At 36.7% G+C, this 25,679-nt stretch overlaps 1 protein-coding gene across 5 annotated transcripts in view; it reads left to right on the forward strand.

Annotated features, from left to right (window-relative positions):
• Positions 1-25,679, forward strand: part of LOC126461263 (uncharacterized) — a 211,736-nt gene that overhangs the window by 84,454 nt on the left and 101,603 nt on the right. For all 5 annotated transcript variants that reach the window (XM_050095983.1, XM_050095982.1, XM_050095985.1 and 2 more), the window contains exon 3: positions 1,296-1,407. In XM_050095983.1, coding sequence (XP_049951940.1) covers positions 1,296-1,407 — 112 coding nt within the window. The remainder of the gene's footprint in view (positions 1-1,295; positions 1,408-25,679) is intronic.

The raw sequence follows: 25,679 nt of genomic DNA on the forward strand, positions 1-25,679 counted from the left end.
TATCATACAAATGGTGTACAATGCAAGATTTGCACCAGGTGGTCACAGTTCGAACTAATATTTTTTCCCAATATAAATCTGTTCTGCATTTATGTATTGGCATATCTACCCAGTTTTGCTGTCATATGAAAATCACAGCCCACACTGCACTTTAATTATAACCACTCAGTAGAAGTAGATGTTGACATAGATGACTTCTTTAGTTGCCTAATCACCATGGACAAGTGCTGTGTGTATTACTATCAGCCCCGAGGCAAAGAAGCAAAGCAAGCTGTGAAAATGTGTTGACTAATAATGACCGAAAAAGTGAAGATTTGGGAACATGGTGACGTAGAGTGCTTTTTGACTGCGATAATGTGGTGCTAACAGAGTATGGTCATACGAGGCTAAACATCACAGGAGCATACTACGAAAATCTCCTGACAAGGTTACAGGAAGCTGCCAAGGCGAAGCATTGTGTTAATGTCCAGAGGATTGTTTTTACTCCACTGCAGTGCGGAAGTTTATTCTCTGCACCACACAGTCATACAAGCAACTTCCTTGGGCTGTCAGATTTTGCGTCACTCCCCGTATTCTGACGTGACAGACATTAATTTCTTCCTCTCTGCTTAAGTGAAGAAACTGTTGTGTGGCACGCACTTCCAGAATGACACTAAGGTGACTTGTGAGGTAGAATGTCTGTTGGACAGCCACAATGCAGGCTTCTACAACCAATGTCTCAACCACATCATCCATTGTGGGGGAAAACGTGTCGCTTTGAAGACTGAAATTGTATAGGAGGTCAAACAATATCACCCAGTTCCAGGTTTTCAGTTGATTTTTTGATGTGATAATTAAAACTGGATGACTACACCTAACATGTATAATAGTCTAGAAGTAATTACCATAATTATCACCATGAGTAGATTAGTGGTTGTAATAATCTGCTGTTAGATTCGTTAGAGAAGTGGCCAATAGCGGCTGCTCAGTTTGATCCTCTCCACATCGTGGGAGCCTCCTCTCCCATGATGGGATGTACAGAACATGACTTGTGCATGGATGAATTCAACAGCTAGGTGTGCTGTTAGCTTTTTGTGTCTGCTTATATAACAGCACTGCAAGGTACTTTTTCTTGTCAATCATTTTGATGTGCATGTCTAATTGATAATAGCTTCAGCTGACAGAATGTGTGTGTGTGTGATGGTCTAGTCAAGAACACAACCTGAATAGCTGCACAACAGCATTCAGCCCCTATATTATCTGTATCTATTATCATACCAATTAATGAACTGCCTTTCATATGGCTGAATTTCCAGGGCTCTGCGTTGATTGTTTCCCTATGGTGCTACAGCAGCTTCATGAAATTTTTTAATTACAAGGAAACACAAGCACTTCCTACAGCTGGCATCATCAGTCAAATAATAAGCAGTAAGATATCAGTGATTTTATTTCCATGCTATTTAATGAATTGCTGAATCCTTACGTGAAATATTTATGTACATTTATTCATTTGCATTTCTGCTTACATTATACCTTTGTATTAAAAAACATACCAGTGAAGTTCATGTCTGTGGGACAGTTAAAATAACAAATGTAACAAGAAGAATACTACACCAGAAGAACATTTTCAAATTTAATTTTGGCAACTGCAACATGGTACACAGCTTTTTAATGGTCATGAAACGACCCACTATAGTTAGTTGTTTTCTTCTTCTTTTATTATAGAAAGAAGCCACAAAAAAAATCTTCTTGTGTTCTTTTTTGGTGCTTTTGTTAAAAACTCCTCAAAAAGCATTTTACACAGTGTGTGTATCTGTATGCAGGTGGGGGCTTATAATCTGGAGGAGCAGGGAATGAAAGAGTTGTTGCAGCTCTCCATGCTACCCTATGTTGTGCCAGCTTCTTTATCTCCAAGTAACTTATGCAACATACATCCTCCTGAATCTGCTTAGTGTATTCATCTCTTGGTCTCCCTCTACGATTTTTACCCTCCATGTTTCCCTCCAGTACTAAATTGGTGATCCCTTGATACCTCAGAATGTGTCCTATCTAACGATCCCTTCTTCTAGTCGAGTTGTGCCACAAATTCCTTTTCTTCCCAATCCTATTCAGTGTCTCCTCATTAGCTATGTGATCTACCCATCTAATCTTTAACATTCTTCTGTAGCACCACATTTTGAAATCTTCTATTCTCTTATTGTCTAAACTTTATTGTCCATAATAAACTTCCATACATGGCTACGTTCCATAGAACATACTTTCAGAAAGGACTTCCTGACACCTAAATCTATACTCAATGGTAATAAATTTCTCTTCTTCAGAAACGCTTTCCTTGCCATTGTCAGTCTGCATTTTATATCCTCTCTACTTCGACCATCATCAGTTCTTTTCCTCCCCAAATAGCACAACTCATCTATGGCTTTAAGTGCCTTATTACCTAATCTTAAGTCCATTAGCATCACCTGATTTAATTCTACTGCATTCCATTATACTCATGTTACTCTTGTTGATGTTCATCTTAAATCCTCCTTTCAAGATACTGTCCATTCCACTCAACTGCTCTTCCCAGTCCTTTCATACCTCTGACAGAATTACAGTGTCATCATCAAACCTTAAAGTTTTTATTTCTTCTTCATGGGTTTTAATTCCTACTCCAATTTTTTCTTTTGTTCCCTTTACTGCTTGCTCAATATACAGATTGAATAACATCAGGGATACGCTACAACCATGTCTCACTCCCTTCTCAATCACTGCTTCTGTTTAGTGCCCCTCGACTCTTATTACTGCCATCTGGTTCCTGTACACATTATAAATAGCCTTTCGCTCCCTGTATTTGACCCCTGCTACCTTCAGAATTTGAAAGAGAGTATTCCAGTCAAAATTGTCAAAAGCTGTCTCTAAGTCTTCAAATGCTAGAAAGGTAGGTTTGCCTTTCCTTAAGCTATCCTCCAATTCATTGCCTCACGTGATCCAAAATTTCTACAGAATCCAAACTGATCTTCCCCGTGGTCAGCTTCTAACAGCTTTCCCATGTGTCTGTAAAGGATTTGTATTAATATTTTGCAGCCGTGACTTAATAAACTGATAGTTCAGTAATTTTCTCACCTTCAACACCTGGTTTCTTTGGGATTGTGATTGTGAATTGTGTTTTATTCATCTCATGACGTACATTTGCAATCCATTTGGTTTGCGTACAGAAGACATGTCAAAAATTTATGATACAGCTACAATGATTTTTACATTTTCAAGTAATAGCCCTACAGTAAATAATAACACTAAGGATATTTCGTGTAATATGTGACACATTGTATCCAGCTTGAATTTCCAGTTTGTCCTACATGAATTTATCCACTGAGTAATAACACTTCAGTGTCAGTACCTCATATAGCTTTCTTTTAAGAGAACCTAAATTCGTCTGCATCAACTTGTTGCTGTTTAATTTATTACAAATTTTCATTCCCATGTACTGAGGTCCCTGGGCATAATAGTCTGAGGCGGTGGATGGGAAGCATCAAATTTTCTTTGTTTCTAGTATCATATGAATGGACAAAATGGTTTCCCTCAAATAATTCATGTCTATCATACAAAAATATAATAATCTCATATATGTATAAGGGTGGCAGAGTTAATATCTTAAGTTTTCTAAATAATGGTTGACATGACTCTTTGTGATTTGCAGTGCACATATTTCGAATGATTTTTTTCCTGTAGTTTTAGTATCTGCACTATGTCGAGTTACCCCAAAAAACAATACCATACCTAATAATGGATTTGAAGTAGCTTGTATATGCTGCTTTTTGTGTGTCCATGTCAGATGCAGTCGATAATATTTGCAATGCAAATGCAAAGCTGTTCAGTTTGTTTGCTAGGTATTCAATGTGTGCCTGCCAGCTCAAATTTTTATCTACATTTAAACCTAAGAATTTGACTGAGTCAACTTCTTCTACTTCTTGGTTGTTATGTACAATCTTAATCTGCTCACATTTTGACTGTTTGGTTTTGAACTGCATCGTTGAGTTGTATATATGTTTAGATTCAACCCATTTAGCTGAAACCAAGTTTCTAAGGTACTGCGGGTTCTGATCACAAATTTGGGAATTTTTTCCAAATCCTGATGTTCAACTAAGACAGAAGTATCATCTGCAAACAGAACTGATGGGGAGCTGATATTTAATGGTAAGTTATTTACATAGAAGAGAAATAGGACTGGGCTTAATATGGAACCTTATGGAACACCTTGAGATATTTTTTTCCAGTCAGAAAAATAACATGCACCATTTGAAGGCTTTCTGTTCGATAAATAGGATTTAAGCCACTGTAGGGCACTGCTGTTAATGCTGTATTTTCAAGTTTGTACACAACCAATGCCTGGTTTACAGAATAAAATGCCTGTGTGAGGTCGTAGAAAATTCCTGCCACCTTATTTCTCTTGTCTGATGATGTACTTATTTTCCCAATGAAACTGTTTACTACATCTATGGTGTTTTTTCCCTGCTGAAAACCAAATTGATTGTTTAGAATAACAGAATATTTTGCAGTGAAGTTTTGAATTTGTGCAACAGCAAGTTTTTCAAATATTTTAGGTAGGACTGGGAGAATCGAGCTAGGGCGATAATTTCCCATGATCTCTGTTGATCCCTTCTTGAAGAGTGGTTTGACTTCAGCATATTTCAGTACCTCTGATGGCGGCTAGTGTTGATATGCATAGTGTTCATGCGGGAAAAAGTGAAAATTACACCGATAAAAACAGCGTGTGCACGAATTGTAGTGATGAAATCAGAAAGTTAAATGATCGTTTAAGTAGTCTGCAATTAACCATTAATACTCTGATGAGCGAACTAAAAAAACTTACGACCAGAAAGTGTGAACCTACATCAAACTTGCCTCACAGTAACCACGAAATTCCAGGCAAAGTGAAAAACAAAGTGCCTCATTCTCAACAAAGGTTATTGTATGACCCTAATACCGCGTTTACAAGCAGGTTCAGTGTGCAATCAACCGTGCAAGGTAAGAAACATTGTGCATGTGATAAAACTAACTTCCGAGCTGAATATGAAACTAAAAATACGCGGAGTGATACATCCAAAAGAATGCCTAACAACTCAACTACTGCTATGAAAGGAAATGAAACTGAAAGACCTGAACACTTACGTGACCCAAATATGAAGTATATGTCCAGCGCTGATACTAAATTGTTTGGCCATAATGACGGTGGACCTTCTAAACAGGCAGAGAAACCTAAACGAAGAAATGTAGTTTTGATGGCAGACAGTCATGGTCGTGGATTTGATCGCCTTCTGAACGGTCAGTCCAGTTTACACACAATCGCTTACATAAAGCCTAGTGCTTCTATGTCGGAAGTTTGCAATCATGTACGATCCACAGATGTTGCTGACTTATCCTCTGAAGACTTTGTTGTGCTAATTAGTGGGTCAAATGACGTATATAAAAACGAAACCCACAAAGCAAAACAAGAACTAAAAAGGTGCTTAGGACAGTTGACACACACAAATGTTTTAGTGCTGAACATTCCACATCGGCATGACTTACCGTCTTGGTCATGCGTAAATAAAGAAATAATCAATGCCAACCAACAAATTTCATTACTTTGCAAACATTTCAGAAATGTAGAACTCGTAAATGTTAATAATATTGGGCGCAGATTCCACACATTACATGGATTGCACGTTAACAACATGGGGAAAAAACTGCTCGTCGGAAAAATTGAAGAAATTATCACCAAGAGGCATCAAACACTCAAAAGTAAAATCATCCTGGATTGGCCCCCCAAATATTCGAAGGAAACAACGCCAGCAAGACCTCACTCACCAACATCAACAACAAAAGAAGGAACTAGGTGCCTCCAATATTCAGGCACAATGAATGCAGTAACAGCTCTACCAATTGCAGACCCAGCTCAAACACCAGCAGCAATATTATCAACAGCAGGTGCAGCAGCTGAACAACTACCAGGGGAACCAGACACAGAAGAAAATGCTGCTGCAGATGATAATAGAAGAATAGGTGCAGTCGGGAAAAGAAAAGCAGTACTTCCAGCACACCTGAATGATTTTTTATTGACAGGGTAAAGGTAAGTGATCAATTAAATATGCCAAAGTCTAACAATATGCCAAAGCCTAACAAACCCTTTAATTTCATGCTGATTCATCAAAATGTCCAATCATTGCTAAACAAATTAAGTGAAGTTGAAATTTTATGTACTGATGAGCTAAAAAACGTTTCTGTAGTGTGTATAACTGAACACTGGCTGCCTAAAGATGCAATGTCAGTCACAAAACTTGCAGACTTCAATCTTTCTTCATCATTTTCTAGAATTACATCCAGTCATGGAGGGTCATGTATATTTGTTAAAAGTGGCATTGATTATTGTAACATAAAATGCATTGAACTGTTAGCTGAAGAGAAAATTTTTGAAGTATCCGCAGTTGAACTCTCTGCATTAAAATTAATAATCATCTGTGTATATAGGAGCCCTGATGGGAACTTAAATGATTTCTGTCACCAACTAAAAGCAGCTTTAAATACTATAAAAAACTTCAACAAAACAGTGATCATATGTGGAGATTTTAATATTGATTTTCAAGAAATCTCAAAAGACCAGCAAAGCTTGATGACCCTACTGGAAACATATAACATAAAAGCCACCATAGACTCTCCTACAAGAGTTACACCAACAACTAGCTCAACAATTGATCAGATATTAATAAACACAAATGTAAATCACAATTTATGTGCCGGAAATCTTAATACTGGCTTCAGTGATCACTATGCACAGTTTATTGCTTTGCACACCCCAAGTGAAACAACTGAGAAAGAGGAACTTGTAAAAGAAGCAAGGAAATTCACTAACAAACAAATAAACCTTTTTGTACAGAGACTAAGTGAAGAAACTTGGTATGAAGTGTATACCTGTGAAAATACTAACAAAAAGTTTGAAAAATTCATGGAAATCTTCATGTCATACTTTGAAGCTGCATTTCCATTAAAAAAGCAAAAATGTCAACCTAACTTCAAGAAGAACAAATGGATTACAATAGGTATTAGAATATCTTGTGCAGAGAAAAGAAGATTACACGATATAGCAAAGACACAGAACATGCCTCATGAATTTCATTTGTACCTGAAGAATTACAAGAGGATCCTCAAAAATGTTGTAAGGAAAGCTAAAACAATGGCAAATGACAAATACATTGAAAACTCAAAAAACAAGTCTAAAGCTGTATGGGAAGTTATAAAAAATCAAACAAGTGAAACTAAACAATATAAAAATGTGAACTTATGTTATGAAGGACAAATGATTTCTTGCCCAACAGAAATTGCAGGGACCTTCAACAAATATTTTGCAAACGTAAGTGAAGAGTTGGTGAGTGGACTGGAAGAACACAACAAAATATCACCTCCAACATGCAATAGTGTGAGAAATGTATCTGCATCTTTGTTCCTTTCACCCACAAATTCTGAAGAAATTTTATGAGTTATAAAAACCTTGAAAACAGGCTACTCATGTGGAATTGATGGAATACCAGATGCAATTATTAAAAAATGCTGTCTTGCCTTAGCTGAACCCTTGACACATTTGTGCAACAGCTCACTGGCATCAGGAACCTTCCCTTCATGCTTAAAAACAGCAAAGCTAAAACCACTGTTCAAAAAAGGAAATCCAGAATGTGTTTCAAATTATAGACCAATAGCCCTACTGCCTGTATTTTCTAAAATTTTAGAAAAAGTTTTTTATAAGAGATTGTCTGATTTCCTAAATAAAAATAAGATTCTCTCTCCTTCACAGCATGGCTTCAGGAAAGGCTATTCAACTGAAAGTGCAATATTTGAATTTCTTAATGAAATCTATACTAAACTGGATGCAGGTGAGTTTGTGACAGGCATATGTCTTGATTTATCTAAAGCTTTTGACGTCATTGACCATAGTGCCCTACTGCAGAAGCTTGACCAGTTAGGAATTAGAGGTATATCCAATGAGTGGCTCAAGACATACCTATGTGGTCGCAAACAGGTGGTTGAAGTGCAATATACTGACCATAACAAAATCAGCTACTACTATTCAGGATATGAAAATGTGAAATATGGTGTCCCTCAAGGATCAGTATTAGGACCCGTTCTGTTTCTCCTCGATGTCAATGATCTTATGTACAACAAGTATTGCCAAACTACCCTCCAATTTACAGATGATACAAGCTTCCTTATTAGTGGTAAAACAGAAGAAAAACTTAAAGACTCCGCTATCCAAACAATGAACAGTGTAGAAAAGTGGTTCAGCTACAACAAGCTAATTATAAACAAAGAAAAGACAGTAGCACTGAATTTCTATAATGTAAAAGGAAGACACCACCCAAACATAGAAATAGAACTTAGGGACAGAGTTCTTGAAAGTGTTGACAGCACTAAATTTCTGGGACTCTGGCTCCAGAACAACACAAAATGGGCGGTACATATTGAATATTTGCAAAGAAAACTAAGCAAAACCTGTTACATGATACGGATCTTAAAAACTTGTTGCAGCAAAGCCAGCCTGTTAAATGTATACTACTCCTATGTGCATTCTGTAATTAAATATGGCATAATCTTCTGGGGCAATACAAAAACAAATATTAAACTTTTCAGGATGCAAAAGAGAATACTAAGAATTATTGAAGGGGTAAACAATACGAAATCGTGCAGACCCATATTCAAAAAACTGTCAGTTCTTCCTCTTCCTTGCATTTTTATCTATGAAACATCAGTTTTCATCAAACAATATATCAATAGACACCCAGATATCTTATTAAAAAATGAAGATATACATGCACACAATACAAGGCAAAAATCTGACATTCATGTGAAACGGATGAGAACATCATTGTGCCAAAAAGGCACACTACATACTGGGATAAAGATTTTCAATAATCTACCTAAACATATTAAATCAATAGGTAAACTCTGTGGTTTTAAGGCTGAAGTAAAGGCATATTTAATTGATCATTGCTTTTACAGTCTGACAGAATATATAAAAGCCAAACAACAAAAATAAAGATGCATTATTAATATTCTAATTTGTATGTTGCCTGTAATGTTTGTTGTATTTATGAATCTGTGCTAAATTACTTCAATATCTAGTCCTTAGGATTGCAATACAAACTGTATTTTATCTTGTAAATACCTAACCATGTCCAATATCCTTGTATATATTCTATACATATAGGATTTGAAGGACTAAATAAATAAAATAAATAAATAGTCCTCTTAAAAACATTGATTTATTATTCAAGCTAGTGAGTTTGCAATTCTGTTGTGTACCACTTTAATAACTTTGTTTGGTATTCCATCCCAACCTGCAGATTTTTTGTTTCTTAATGTTAGAATAGCATTTTCTACATCCTCCACAGAAACTTTTAAGAATTTTGTAAAGTTTTCAGAGTTTTCACCTAAGGAAAAGGGATTTACTTTGTTGTGATAATCTGTTAGTATTTCCTTCAATGTCAACTTTTGAAATTTATTGGTTACTGGCTTTAACACCTATTTCAGAATTAATGATTGACCACACAGCCTTTGTCTAATTTTTTTGATTTAAAATTAGCCTGTTATTTGCCAGTTGTTTTGCTGCCCTGACAACTCTTTTAAATATTGTTTTAAAGAGTCTAACATATTTAATGAAATCAATATCTTTATTACATTTTAGTTCTCTGTGCAGTTGCCTTTTCCTTACATAGGAAATTTTTATGCCCTGGGTAACCCACTTTAATTTATTTGTTATTTTATTGCTGCAGAGTCTAGGTGGAAATGTTTCATTAAAGACACCAGTTTATGAATTTCTCAAAGTTTTCATCACTTGAGCTCCTCATTAAATGTTAGCATGTTTTCTTTGCTAAAGTTCCTACTCATGTGGCTTCTCATGCATGAAATGTTCTTGTCTGTCTGTGGCAGCTCAATGAACAATGCACAGTGATGTGAAATACCTAATTCTAGACAAAATTTATACACATCTTCATGTAGATAATTAGTTAGAACATTGTCAATACATGTTGCTGATTGGCCATTCTCTCCGGTAGACTCAAAGACATTTGAAACCATTTTTCTTTACTAAGTCAGTGAATCTTGAAGCGTAGCTGCTATCACATGTTATATCAATATTAAAATCAGCAACTATTAGAACTTTTTTTTCTTCTTGTCTCTACAAAGGTCTTCTAGCATAATTTGAAGCTTAGATAAGAATGGTTCTGTTGTTGATGTCTCTGGAATTCTGTATATTGAGATCATTATATTCTTCTTGAAGTCTGACAGTGTTTCACTTGTCTCATACATCTTGCTCACCAGATGGTTAGAGTTTTGTTTAGCTGTCCCGAGGCTATCAGTTGTTCTAATGGAATGTTGTCTACTCTTGGGGCCTTGTTTCGACTTAGGTCTTCTAGTGCTCTGTCAAATTCTTCATGCAGTATCATATCTCCCATTTCATCTTCATCAATGTTCTCTTCAATTTCCATAATATTGCCCGTAAGCACATCCCCCATGTATAGACCCTCTATATACTCCTTCCACCTTTCTGCTTTCCCTTCTTTGCTTAGGGCTGATTTTCCATCTGAGCTCTTGGTATTCATACAGGTGATTCTCTTTTCTCCAAAGGTCTCTTCAATTTTCCTGTAGGTATTATCTATCTTACACGTGCTACTATGATCTTTCATTTGTCCTATACCCATCCCTACGTAGCCATTTTTCACTTCCTGTCAATCTCATTTTTGAGATGTTTGTATTCCTTTTTGCATGATTCATTTACTGCATTTTTATATTTTCTTCTTTCATCAATTTAATTCTATATATTTTCTGTTACCCAAGGATTTCTACTAGCCCTGGCCTTTTTACCTACTTGATCCTCTGCTGCCTTCACCATTTCATGTCTCAAAGCTACCCATTCTTCTTCTACAGTATAAGGGTACAGAATAAGCTTACAGTATTCAAAAATAAATAATAAAATAAAATTAAATTAAATTAAAAAATAGATAATAATAAAATAAGTAATAATAAAGATAAAAAACAACTTCAGTGTTCAATAAAAGTAAGGTGGTTACCAGCACAAAGACAGTCTGTTTGAAATAGCAGACCTGTGAAATCAAAATTAGCTGCTGGATAACCTTCAGCACCATTTTGCTCCCCTTTATTCATTGTAACGTGCTTGAATCACAAAGTGGTTAAGATGTTGCTGCTGAAGCCTGCCCTGCTCCTTGATTACAGCACTCCTGAGCCCATACAGTGTGTGATGATGCACTCCCAGTTACATTTGATCCCAAGTGTGGTGAACATGGCTCTTATTAGCAAATACTGCAGGCCATTGCATTCAGTTGATTTAACCTCTTGGAGCAATGTTGTTCTGTGTGCAGTGTATTTGTGTGTTATCTCCTTGAAAGATGAACCAATCGGCTGAAGTGTTGACAATAGATTCAAGGATCATGTCCCAATAATGCACAGCCCTCAAATTACTCTCGATAGAGATGAGAGAGAGAGGGTTATGAGTGACAAAATCATAAAATAGTCTTGAAGTATATTGGTATCATTATCTTCTTTATTATTGTACTTTTCCATATTATGGAAATAATTGTCCACAGGATTATATAACCATGGCCATTTATTACATTTTCATATACAGTTGTGCTTTCAATGTGGATATCGGAATTACACCGAGAGAAACTAACAGCTTTTTTATGAGACTTGAGCTATACATTCTTGAAAATACAAAGTGGTCAGGAACAGTCTGAAAAGCTTGAGAGGGTGTTGAGGGTAGGTTGTGCTGAGAAATAACTGTTAAAAAAAATTATATGTTGCATCATTTCCGAGTTAATTAGCATTGAAGTTAGCTAGTCAGGCCATTGTGCACATAAATTCAAGCGGCCTGCTATACACAATTAGTGTCAGGTATCCTCATAGTGCAAATGATACCACATGAGACTGCTCAGCCTTTGGCTCAAGTTCAAACCTATTTTGTATTACTCTCTCTTGTTCGGTTTTAGGAAACCAAATGCAGTACACATTTGGAGACACTGTCTCTGGCAGGCTGCTTGAATTCGCACACAGAGTGGCCTAATTGACTAACTTCAATGCTAATTAATTTGGATACAGGGCAACATATTGAATTTTTTTCTCGCTGCAACCTACCCTGCAATATGCTTACACGCTTTTTAGACTGTTTCTAATCAACCTGTGCGTGTGTGGGCGTTTGTGTCTGGCAAACTCTGGCCACTGCACATTGCCCAAGGAGAGATTCCAACAAATAATAATATAACACAAACAAATACTTATATTTGTATGGGGTTGTATTGTTTAAAGTGCATAAACTCTTAACATGAAATTAATAAATAATGCATTTACTCATTTATAGATGATGAGGGTACGGAAAACTCGAGGGGAAAATCCTAAATTTAACCACACAAAAATTCTGTACCCTCACACATGCCATCGAATATAAATGAGTAAGTGTGTTTTTATTTATTAAGTAACTGTAATTGAAACATTAAATATTATAATAGGATTTATCTTTTTCGTTCATATAGTTGAACACAGTTCATATTTGCATTTCTTTTTCATTAATTAAATATTCTTCTAATTAAATCATTCATATCATTTTGCTTTGTTTCTTAAAAGCTGCAAGTTCAAATTGCATCGAGTAAGTAGACACAACTTCTATATTAGCATTTATCTTTATTATCATTTTTTATGTTTCTTTTGTAGACAAATGATCTTGTATCATCAACAAAAACAATTCAGTGGAATCAGTTATATTAGTTTGATAACATTTATATATATTGAAATCATCTGTCATCTGTTTTGACACTGTATATACACACATTAGATATATCACATAAAGATACTGTGGTGGAAAGCCAATAAACTCTATTGTTACAATATGTAAAAAGACTGTGATACATCAGATGTGGCTTCGTCAAAGAAGGGTAGTCTTTAAGATACAATGACCAAGCAAGAATTTTGTATATACATATAAAATTTTATATATACAAGGTGTCCCATTTTATCTTGACCACCCTAAATATCTGTTTGTCCAGATGTAAATTACAAAATGTTTCAAGCAAATGTTCTTTAGCTGTCAAGGGGACATCAATCAGTATGATTACCTTCTTTTTAGCTTTGTTTTTTACAAAGATATGAACAGCGGTACGACTTTTTTAAATGGCGCCCTGTATTTTTTATTCAGTAATTCATTTATTCAAAGATGTATCACAGTGTATCATTCACAGAAACACAACATTATTAATTAAATAACTCAACATTGACTTTGAGCCCGGGATCACAAACTTTTCCACTTGCTGGTTGTCAGAAAACAAATGAAAACCAAGCAAAAACATAACACAAAATTGACTTTGACTCTCCTGTACCATTTCCCAGGAGTAAAATAATCAAAGGTGCTCAAAGTGGTGACCCTGGACACCGATACACTGGTGCACTCCTTGAATGAAAGAATTATTTACTACTTCCAGTGTTGCCTACTGAAGAGAATTATAAGCAAGCATGATATGTTCCTGCGTGTCCTCTGGAGTTGGAATATTGTGGTAGACAATGTCTTTATTGCGTCCCCAAATAAAAAAGTCCAGAGGATTTAAATCAGGAGACCTAGCAGGCCAAGTAACTGTTCCTCCTCGGCCAATCCATTTGGCAGGATCCCTTCGGTTCAGAACATGACATGCACGCAAAGCATTGTGTGCTGGACATCCATCATGTTGATACCACATAAGCATTCTGGTTCTTAGCAGCACTTCACCCAGAAGAGGAGGAAGAATTTGTGTGAGGAAGTTGGCATAAGCTGTGCTGTTTAAGACTACCATTGATGAAATAAGGGTCAATAATTGTGGTACCAAGCATCCCACACCAGACGTTAATTCTCCTTTGATGCTGATGTTCTACCTGTCTAAGCCATTGGGGGTTGTCACTGGACCAATAATGCGTGTTCCTTGTATTTACCTGTCCTTTGTTTGAGAAGGAACATTCAATGGTAAATATAACATTGGAGGAGAAGTTTGGGTTGATGATGATTTGTTGCTGTACCCACTGACAGAACTGTACACAATTCTGGAAATCATTCCCTTCCAATTCTGGATGTAGGTGTACATGGTAAGGATGGAACCGGTGACATGTAAGAATATGATATACAGTGGTTTTAGGAATGCCAGTCTGGTGTTCATGCTGTCTGGTGCTCACATGTGGATTTAAAGCAGCACAAGCGATAACAGTAACTTTGGCAGCTTCGTCTGTGCAAGTGCTATGACAATTGCGTTGTTGTGGGTTGAAACTTCCATTGTGAAGGATATCGCTCTCTGTACAGTTCCACTGACTGCGTACCATTTCACCTATCTTCAATGACAACAATAAAAGAAACATTATGCCAATGCAGTTTGTAGGAAGGACAGCCTTTACTGTATGTATGTGTGTCTGTTACTGACAAAGGCCTTAATGGCTGAAAGCTATAATTGTGTGAATTTTTTTGTTGTGCCTATCGCGACTCAGCATCTCCTCTATATGGTGAGTAGCAACTTTCCTTCTCTAATATTGGTACCTAATGTACCCATACAGAAGAAAACAGTAATGCAATTACTGTTCTGATGACTTACATCGACATCTACACCTACATGGATACTCTGCAAATCACATTCAAGGTCTGGCAGAGGGTTCACAATTCTCTGTTATTCCAATCTCGTATAGTGCGCGGGAAGAATGAACACCTATATCTTTCGTACAAGCTCTGATTTCCCTTATTTTATTGTGGTGATCGTTCCTCCCAATGTAGGTTGGTGTATTTTTGGATTCAGAGGAGAAAGTTGGTGATTGGAATTTTGTGAGAAGATTCCATCGCAACGAAAAACGCCTTTCTTTTAATGATTTCCAGCCCAAATCCTGTATCATTTCTGTGACAGTCTCTCCCATATTTCGCGATAATACAAAACGTGCTGCCTTTCTTTGAATTTTTTCGATGTACTCTGTCAGTCCTAACTGGTAAGGATCCCACACCACACAGCAGTATTCTAAAAGAGGTCGAACAAGTGTAGTGTAGATGGTCGTCTTAGTAGATCTGTTACGTTTCCTAGGAGACTTGTCAATAAAACGCAGTCTTTGGTTAGCCTTCCCCACAACATTTTCTGTTTGTTCCTTCTAATTTAAGTTGTTCGTAATTGTAATTCCTAGATATGTAATTAAATTTACAGTCTTTAGATTTGACTGATTTATCGTGTAACCGCAATTTAACAGATTCCTTTTAGCACTCATGTGGATGACCTCACACTTTTCGTTATTTAGGATCAATTGCCAATTTTCACACCATACATACATTTTTTCTAAATCGTTTTACAATTTGGATTGATTTTCTGATGAGTTTACTGGTTGATAAACGACAGCGTCATCTGCAAACAACCTAAGACGGCTGCTCAGATTGTCTCCCAAATCATTTATATAAATAAGGAACAGCAAAGGGCCTACAACACTACCTTGGGGAACACCAGAAATCACTTTTGTTTTACTTGATGACTTTCCATCAGTTACTGTGAACTGTGACCTCTCTGACAAGAAGTCATGAATCCCTGCACGTAATTGAGACGATATTCCATTAGAACGCAATTTAACTATGAGCAGCTTCTGTGGTACAGTGTCAAAAGCCTTCCAGAAATCCGGAAATATGGAATCGATCTGAAATCCCTTGTCAGTAGCACTCAACACTTCATGTGAATAAAGAGCTAGTTGTGTTTCACAGGAACGATGATTTCTAAACCCATGTTGACACCGAGGTAATTCGTAATGTTCGAACACAATATTTGTTCTAAAATCCTGCTGCATATCGATGTTAACGATATGGGCCTGTAATTTAGTGGATTACTCCTACTACCTTTCTTGAATATTGGTGTGGCCTGTGCAACTTTCCAGTCTTTGGGTATGGATCTTTCATCAAGCAAACAATTGTATATGGTTGTTAAGTATGGAGCTAATGCATCAGCATACTCCAAAAGGAACCTAATTGGTATAAAGTCTGGACCAAAAGACTGGCTTTTATTAAGTGATTTAAGTTGCTTCACTACTCCAAGGATATCCACTTCTATATTACTCATGTTGGCAGCTATTCTTGATTCAAATTCTGCAATATTTACTTCATCTTCTTTTGTGAAGGCATTTCAGAAGGTAGTGTTTAGTAATTTCGCTTTGGCAGCACTGTCTTTGATAGTATCTCCATTACTACTGCGCAGAGAAGGCATCGGTTGTGTCATGTTGCTAGCATACTTCACACGCGATCAACATCTCTGTGGATCTCCTGCCAGGTTTCAAGACAAAGTTTCATTGTGGAAACTATTATAAGCATCTCACATTGAGTGCTAAATTTTGAGCTTCTGTAAAAGATCGCCAATCTTGTAGATTTTGCGTCTGTTTAAATTTCAAATTTTTTTTCGTTGTTTCTGCAACAGTTGTCTGACCTGTTTTATGTACCAAGGCGTATCAGCTCCATTGTTTCTTAATTTATTTGGTATAAATCTCTCAATTGCTACCGATAATATTTCTTTGAATTCAAGCCACATCTGGTCTACACTTACATTGTTAATTTGGAAGGAGTGGAGATTGTCTCATAGGAAGGCGCCAAGTGAAATTTTATCTGCTTTTTTAGAATGGGTATATTTTTTGTTTATTTTTGGAGGATTTGGGGGTTACAATATTCAATCTTGCTATGACAACCCTGATTTCACTAGTCCATGTATCTGTTTGGATCCTTGTTATTAACTCAGGATTATTTGTTGCTAAGAGGTCAAGTGTGTTTTCACAACCATTTACTATTCGCATGGGCTTATGGACTAACTGCTCAAAATCATTTTCAAAGAATGCTTTTAGCACAATTTCAGATAGTGTTTTATGCATACCTTTATAATTAAACATGTATTTTTGCCAACATATCAAGGGTAAATTAATGCCACCACCAACTAGAATTGTATGAGTCGGGTACATTTGGTACTAAACTCAAGTTTTCTTTGAACCTTTCAGCAATTGTATCATCTGAATTGGGAGGTCGGTAAAAGGATCCAATTATTATTTTGTTCAGGTTGCCAGCAATGACCTCCACCCATAATAACTCACAGGAACTATGTACTTAAATTTTGTGACAAGGTAAACTACTTCTAACAGCAACAAACACGCCACTGCCAACTGTGTTTAGCCTATCCTTTTGGAACATCATGAGGTTCAGCGCAAACATTTTGGCTGAACTTATCTTCAGCTTTAGCCAGCTTTCACTGCCTATAAAGTTTGAACATCAGTGCTTTCTATTAGCGCTTGCAACTCTATTACTTTCCCAACACAGTTACGACAATTTACAACTGTTACAGTGATGGTTTGTGTATTTATGTTCTTCCAGTGTTTGGCTTGCACCCTTTGTGACTGATGCCCTTTTCATGTTTTTCCGAGACCCTGTAACATAAAAAACCTCCCAGTCCATGCCACACAGCCCCTGCTACCCGTGTAGCTGCCTCGTGATCTATTCAGCAGAACCCGAAACCCAACCACCCTATGGTGCAAGTTGAGGAATGTGCAGCGTACAAGGTTGCAGAACTGTCTGAGCCTCTAATTGAGGCCCTCCACGTGGCTCTGTAGTAGAGGTCTGCAGTTGGTCCTGTCAACTATGCTGCAAATGATCAGCTCTGCTTTCATCTCACAGGCAAGACTGGCAGCCATTACAGGTTCTGTTAGCTGCTCAAAATCAGAGAGAATCCGACCTAAAGTGATACACATCATTGATATTTAACTGAGCCACCACTTGCAGTTGGCTGCTCCCTGTGCTCTTCATGGCATCTGGAACGACCCGTACCATGTCTGGAATGACTCCACCCGGTGTGCATATGGAGTGCACACTGGCTTTCTTCCCCCCTTGGCAGCCATGTCCCTAAGGGGCCCCATAACACGCCTAATGTTGGAGCTCACAACTATCAATAATCCCACCCTCTGTGATCGACCGGATCTTGCAGGTGGAGAGGTTTCCTCTGAAACAGGACAGGCGACAGCATCTCGCTGGGCGACAGTGTCAGCCACAGACAGCCCCTGGAAGCCATTTGTCAGCCTAACTGGGGAGGCCTTACCTGCAACTTCCGGGGAAGTCTTTTGCCACTTGCAATGCCCCAGGGCGACCTGCCACTCGACCACAGGTGCGGTCACTCTCATAGCAAGCAGTAACTGGGCTGGACCTATTGGAGGACTTGGATGTGCTGGACGACTTTTGGATCTCCACAGCTGGCCCACAACAGTGGTGCCCATCCACTGCAGCTTTAAGCTGTGTAACCGAAGCCATCACAGCCTGGAGCTGAGAGCAAAGTGTCACCAACTCATCTCTCATCTGCACACAACAATCACAGTCCCTATCCATACTAATGACCGTGGAAAACTAAACTACCCAAGTAACGGACTATTAGCACATGCTGCAGAACTCTACTGTGGACGTTGATGAAAACACAGGAACTGTGACTAATAAATTAGATTAATATGCAGAGATTCGAAAACCTATCTGAAGCACTCAGGTGAGACTAAATAATTCGCCCCTCATTAGGAACTTGTGATGTGTCACAAAATCTTTTTACTTTCTGATGCAAAGAAGATATTAAATTAACATGCAGAAACTCAAGAAACTGAACTATCAAAGCACACAGATGAAATTATATAACTCGTTCCTGGTTAGGAACTCGTAAAAGTCACAAAATCAATTACTTCCCTGTAGCTGCCTGACTACTAGGAATACTCTTCCAAGACTAAAGATCATCTTGCCACTGTTGGTAACAAGTCTTCCTTTTTCATAGTCTTCTGGTGCAGTGTGTTACAATTTTAAAATGCATTCCTAGCAAAAACACCAAGAATTTCATTAAGGCATTAACAATAGCTAAAACTTCAAGCTCATAACTACTGTATTTTTCCTGTGAAGGTGCTCTTTTTATACACTTATGTGAAACTGGATGGAAATTATTACCGTCTGGAGATTTTTGTAGTAGTACAGCTCCAAAACCTTCTTTGCTCGAGTCCGTGTGTAGTTCAGTTTTGTGCTTTGCGCTGTAGATTTTTAAAACTGGACCCAATGAAGTGTATCTTGATGTATCTTGAGTGCTTGCCTCTACTCTTTTTCAGTCTTATATTCTCGATTATTCCCCAATAACTTGCTGAGAGTTTTGTCAATTGCCTAATAATGCGAGATAAACTTCCTAAAGTATCCTGTTGGACCTAAGAAACTTCGTATTACTTCAATAGATTTGAGTTCTGGAAAGCTTTGAACAGCTAGTGTCTTCTCAGAACAAAGTCAGATTTGTCTACATTGTATAAAATACCAAAGAAACTCAACATTTCTCTTCAAGAACTGGCATTTTGCAAAGTTAATTCCAAACTCTATTCTGCTGCAATTTCTAACACTAAACCAAGCTGTTTAAGTGCCTCATCACCACTTTTTGTTGGTATTATGTTGTTGTTGTTGTTGTGGTCTTATAATATGTCCATATACATAAATACCTATAATATTTTCTCCAGCCAATGCAAAAAAACAGTGTTTATAAAACGATGGAACTCATCAGGTGAATGTAATAAGCCAAATGGAACTTTCCTGAACTGAAACTGTCTTTAGTGTGTCGCATATGAGATATATTTTCGGCTTGATTCTTCAGCATCAACGTGAAGGGGGGGGAAAAAAATACTTGAGCTCTAGCATGGAAAACAGGCAGGCATCTTGTAGTTAATGTAAAAGATCTTCTGTAAGGGGCAATGGGTTGGGTAACAATGTTTGTGAGCTTGTTTAATTTTCTGCAGGCTATACAGATGCAATAATGTCCATTTTTTCTTTTTTACTACTACAACCTGATTAGTATATTCAGATGAATGTGGTTCTATTATTCCTTGATCAAGCCATTTCTGGACTTGTTTGTCAACAATTTCTTTCTATCCTGGTGACAGTCTTCTGGGTATGTCATATATTGGTTGTTGTTCTCTCATAATAATCTTCATTCTGACACAATTGGACATTGTCTTTGTTGGAGTGTAATTAGTCACTAAATCTTTGATGTGTTCTTATGTTTCATCACTAACGCAGCTTTCAGTATTGAATTCTGGTTTATCTGCTACATGGATACCATAAGATGAGCTTCCCCTTCTGTTTTCGTAATAGTCACTCCGCCCTTGTTTATTAAAACATCAGTTTGATCTAGAAGATCATTTCCAACTACCATTTCTAAATTCAGTGTGTCCCTAGAAACCACATAAATATCTGTTTCAGTTTTCACACCATCAGTCTCAACAGTGCCTGTAAAATACCCCTGTGGAGAGACAAAGTTTTTCCCAAATCATTTATTTATTTCATTTATTTATTCATCTGTGGAACAATAAATATTGTGTGGATGTTGTCAGTTTACAACACATGAGCACACATTTACATTTACAATGAAAAAGATTTCTCATATTTTGTGTAGTTTTTATAACTAGTCATACACACATTTATAATTACATAATATTTTGGTGATAATGTCATATGTTGCCAATAATCTACATCTATGTTAAATATTCTTTTACAGTATAACAACTTTTACTTACTATAAAGGTTTTAAGCTTTTGTCTGAAAGTGAGTGGCTCATTTATTTCTTTAATTTCTTGTGGTAATTTGTTATACAGTTTTATCCCGTTATAAAATATACTTTTTTGCTTCTTTGCCTTGTTCTTTCTATCTAGATGGAGGTGGTGACAAGCTCTTGTTTCATGGTCATGTATTAGGCTGTTTGTGTTGTACATGTTGAGATTTTTCTTAATGAACATTATGTTCTGAAAGATATACTCACAAGAAACAGTTACAATTCCTAGCTTTCTAAATAATTCTAGACAGTGGGCCCTGTTGTTGCTGTTTGTTATTATCCTTATGGCTCTTTTTTGTACTTTGAACACAGTTTGTGTGTTACTGGCACTTCTTCATGTCAAGACTACATCTGTTTTTTGCAAACTAGAACTATCCACTGTCTCATAGGTTACCTGTTGAAATAAATTGACTGCCACAGTCCATTTCACCTTCAACTCTCAGTTACTTATTTGTGGATTATTAAATTTACAGTTGTTGACACCCCTCTTAACAGTGTTTGCACACATAGTCGTCTTTTGATTATTATTCTCGTTAACGCATTCAGATAAGATATGGCCAGACTTGTAGCAATTGAGACATCTTTTTCCCTTGCTCTTGTGGTTGAGTTGTGACCAATTGCACCACAATTGAAACAGTTTTTGTTTGGATTCTAAGCTGTGCTTGTAATATTTCTATCACTTGAGTCTTTAGTGTCTTTCTTATTGGAGTTTAAATTTTTATTGCTGTAAATTTTGTTATTTCTTTTTGTCAGTCACTTCACAGCTCTTTTGTAATTGCTCATTTTCTCTTTAAACTGTTTCACACTTCCAGTGCCATAAAGTAGAAGTTTCATGTCTGAATTGACTTCTATCATGTTAATCACATACTGAAATAGTGAGTCATTATCAATATCAGCACAGCTGGCAATTTCCTTCATTATGAGAAAATATTCTTCAAGAGATTCTTTCTGTTTCTTCTTTCATTGAGACAGCAGGTGGTGGATCTCCACAGCACCTTTTTCAAATGAAGTTCTTCCTGCAAAGCTTTTTTCATTTCAGCCTGCGATATAAGCCCCTTCTCACCCTGAATAAAAAGCTTAGCCAAACTTTCAACAACTCTTTTTTTTCTGGTGAAAACAAGCATTTGCAGTCCATTCCAACACATCAGAAACACTGTTTCCTCAAAGTTCACGGGGTCCACTTTTTAACTGGATATCCATCGCCACAACTAAATGACTTAAGAGCGCCCTTGACACAAAAGAACAGAAAAAACTTAAATTGATCTTATGAATGTAGTGAGAATTTAGTTTCACTTTTATCACCTATTTCTAAATTGGAATCTTTTTCCCTCTTCTTTTTGAGTAAACTCAATATTTCATCGTTAACTATTTCGTTTGCCTCTTCTTCTTCATCACCTGTATCATCACCATCCTCTTCACATTATGTGCCATCAGTTTTCACACCAAGTTTGTCAATGTTGGTTTAATAATAACAAACCTCAGTTGTCATTCAAGTCTTCGTCCCACTATCTATACACAATATGTTGCAGATTGCTCCTAATTCTGCTTGTGAAAATGAGGCATCAATGAATGACTTCTTAACTTCAGGTTCATCCAGCTAATGACTGAAAAGTACAACCAGAAAAGTCTCTCAAGCATTTCCAATTTCTTCTGTCATGTGGAACTGTTCCGAAAGTTAACATATGTACAGACGATGGTTTTAACTGGCGCAGAGTATATATTTGTATTTACTTTTCCAATTTCACCTATCATTTCCATTTCTATATTTTTTTCATTGGCTACTTCTTCTTTCATCACATTTAAAATTTCTCCTTGCATTGCTCTGCTGCTGCTAATCATCATTAAAATGACAATTCTTGTTGTAGATCCAAAATCACCATAATTACACATCATCACCATAGGCAAAATGGCGCTCAGAAAAGTTCATTGCATATTAGGTGGTAAAACTGCATTGTAACTCGTTTGGTTGATTTTGGACAGAGATTCCAAAATTTGTAGGAAAAATGTTTCCAATTTTCACTAAGAATTATTTATTAATCTCCTAGTTACAAACTTTAGTATTGAACTGTCAAAATAAACTAAAGAACTCAAATAACAAATGCTTGTTTTGCATGAATATTATTTCTCTGTAAACACACAAAACTACTTTCCAATATTCAGCTTCTCTGACATGTAACCAGTCTTCTCAGCAGGGAAGCCATTAAAACCCCCCATTTAAAACTCACATATATGATTACTACGGCTTTCTTTTTCAGGTGACTGTAATTGACTCGACCCATGTTCAGCATCTTAGACACAAATACTATGAGTGTTCAGCATTTCGAACATTGAAAACTGCACCTGTTCCATGTGATGCATCAACTGCATGCACTTCTGCTTTCTGTGGATCATAATGAATAGGACATGGCAACTATGCACTGCATTTTTCAACTGTCGGAATGATTGTTCGCATTCTCCAGTCCATAGGGAAGAAACATTTTTATGCTGGAGGTGATGCTGCATTTGGAGTGAAAGTTTTCCAAGAACTGCTTGTAGTTCCCATATATTTTTAGGAGAAAGTAATCTCTGTATGACATGTAAAAACTTAGTCAGAGGACGAATGCCATGGGTATCAGTGAGATGTCCCAAATATTCAATTTCATTATTGAAAAATGAACATTTTTGTAGATTGTGCTAATGTCCTGCATAAGTTACTCTTGAAAAAGAGTCTAAATTTGTAAAAAGCTGTTCCAGTGTTTGTCCAGACAAAATGATGTTATCCAAATAATTCGAACGGGGTGGAACTTTAAACAGCATTTGTTTGAGAAAGTGTTTAAACAGTGGAAGAGCAGATAGGTTTCTGAAGGGAGGGTGCTATTATTGTTACAAGTTGATGTGTGTGTTGAACACCATAATTTTTTTTTCATTTCCTCATCCAGGGAAAGTTGAAGGGAAGCACCACCTGAGGCAATTTTGGAAAATAATTGTCCTTCTGCTAGGCAGTCCATAAGGTACCCGATATGTGGAAGCAGGAAGGAATCAGTAACTGTTTGAGCATCGACTGTAACTTTAAAGTATGCACAGAGTCTGGTTTATCAGTTTGATTTTCTTGTGATAACTACAGAAGGCCATAGACTTGCAGAAATGGGTTTCAAAACATCAGTTTGTTACAATATGTGGAGTTCAGAAGCAACTTCATCATGAATAGTGTGAGGAAATGGATGAATGTGGTAAAACTTGGGATGTGCATTGTTTATTTATTTATTTATTTATTCATCCGTAGACAACTTGTGTTGTATGGATGTCGTCAACTGTATACATGGAATGAGTATATACATAATAGTGCTTCTGGTAGTACATATTTCTATGGTGCAACTTAATCGTTTGTACACAAAACAAATACACACCAATCTTAGTTACAAATAAATATAAATTTACAAATGTATTCTTGCATGGGTTACACAAAACAAATACACACCAGTCTTAACTACAGATAAATATAAATTTACAAAGGTACTCTTGCATGAATTGAGGTGAACACATGTCATTTACAGTATTCTTTGACAGTATAGTAACATTTATCTGCTAAATAACTTTTTGCAGCTTTCCTAAAGGCATGCATTCCAGTTTCAGCTTTGATCTCCTCTGGAAGTCTATTATACATTTTTATTCCATTAAATAATAAACTATTTTGGGTTTTTGTTTTGTTTTTTCGTATGAGGTGCAAATGGTGGCAGGATCTAGTCCAGTGTTGGTGTATAGATCTGTTTTGTGTGTACTGGTCAATGTGTTTCTTTATATATATCACAGTCTGAAAGATGTATTCACATGGTACTGTCAAGATTCCCATGGTTTTGAATAAATCAGTACAGTGAGCTCTCTTGCTGCTTTTTGTTATTATTCGTACAGCTCTCTTTTGCAGCTTGAAAATTGCTTGTATGTTCTGCACATTTGTACCCCAGAAGGTTATGCCATAACTAATTATTGAATGCACATATGCAAAGTATGTAGTCTTAGCACATGAACTATTACATACTGACATAATTATCCGGAGTGCATAGCAAGCAGTAGCAATTTTCTTTTCTAGTGCTGCAATATGGTCAGTCCAGTTAAGCTGTGAGTCAACATGCATTCCTAGGAATTTTGTGTTTGTGACACAATCTATAAGTTCATCTTTTTAACTTTTAGGCCTATGCTATTATGCTTTTTATTTATGTGGAAATTAATACTGTTTGTTTTTTTTAATATTGAGGGTTAATTTGTTGCTTACTACCCACTTGCATACATGATCGAGAGTTTCTTCAGCTTTGTCTCTCAATTTGTCTGGTGACTCATCACTGATAAGGATGCTGCTATCATCTGCAAATAGTATTGCTTCCCCGTATTTGACACTCTGGGGAAAATCATTGATATATATTAGGAAGAGTATTGGCCCTAACGCACTTCCCTGAGGGACTCCTATGTTAATATGTTCTGGTTTGGAAATGTGTTTTGTTGATCTGCTGAACTTCGCTTGTGAGATCTCTACACACTGTACCCTATTTTCCAAGTACGATTGAAACCAATTATTTACTGTTCCCCTTATTCCTAGTGCCTCCATTTTGTTTAGTAGTATTTTGTGGTCTACCGTGTCAAATGCTTTGCTAAAGTCAAGGAATATGCCTGTTACATGTTCACCTAAGACAAAATTTGTGAAGTGAGCTACCGCTGAACCCGTGCTTCTTCCTGGCCTGAAACCAAACTGTTCTTTACACAGTAGGTTGTACTTGTTTAGGAAATCCATTAGTCTCTTTTTCATTATATTTTCTATTACCTTGGAAAAGGATAGAGTAATGAGATGGGCCTAGAGTTTTCTATATTTTCTGGATCGCCGTTCTTAAATAGAGGCAGGACTTTTGCACATTTTAAGTATTCTGGGAAGCAGCCTGCAGTGAAAGATTCATTTATGATGTGTGCCAAAGGATGTTGTATGCTGTCAATGCAGTCCTTCAGTAAGCACACTGGCACTTCATCTAAACCTGCTGATGTTTTATTCTTTAGATTCTTCACAACCATCCTTACTTCTTCTGTAGAAGTCGGTAACAGTAACAT

The sequence above is a fragment of the Schistocerca serialis genome, chromosome 1, assembly GCF_023864345.2.
Source record: "Schistocerca serialis cubense isolate TAMUIC-IGC-003099 chromosome 1, iqSchSeri2.2, whole genome shotgun sequence".
NCBI lineage: Eukaryota > Metazoa > Arthropoda > Insecta > Orthoptera > Acrididae > Schistocerca > Schistocerca serialis.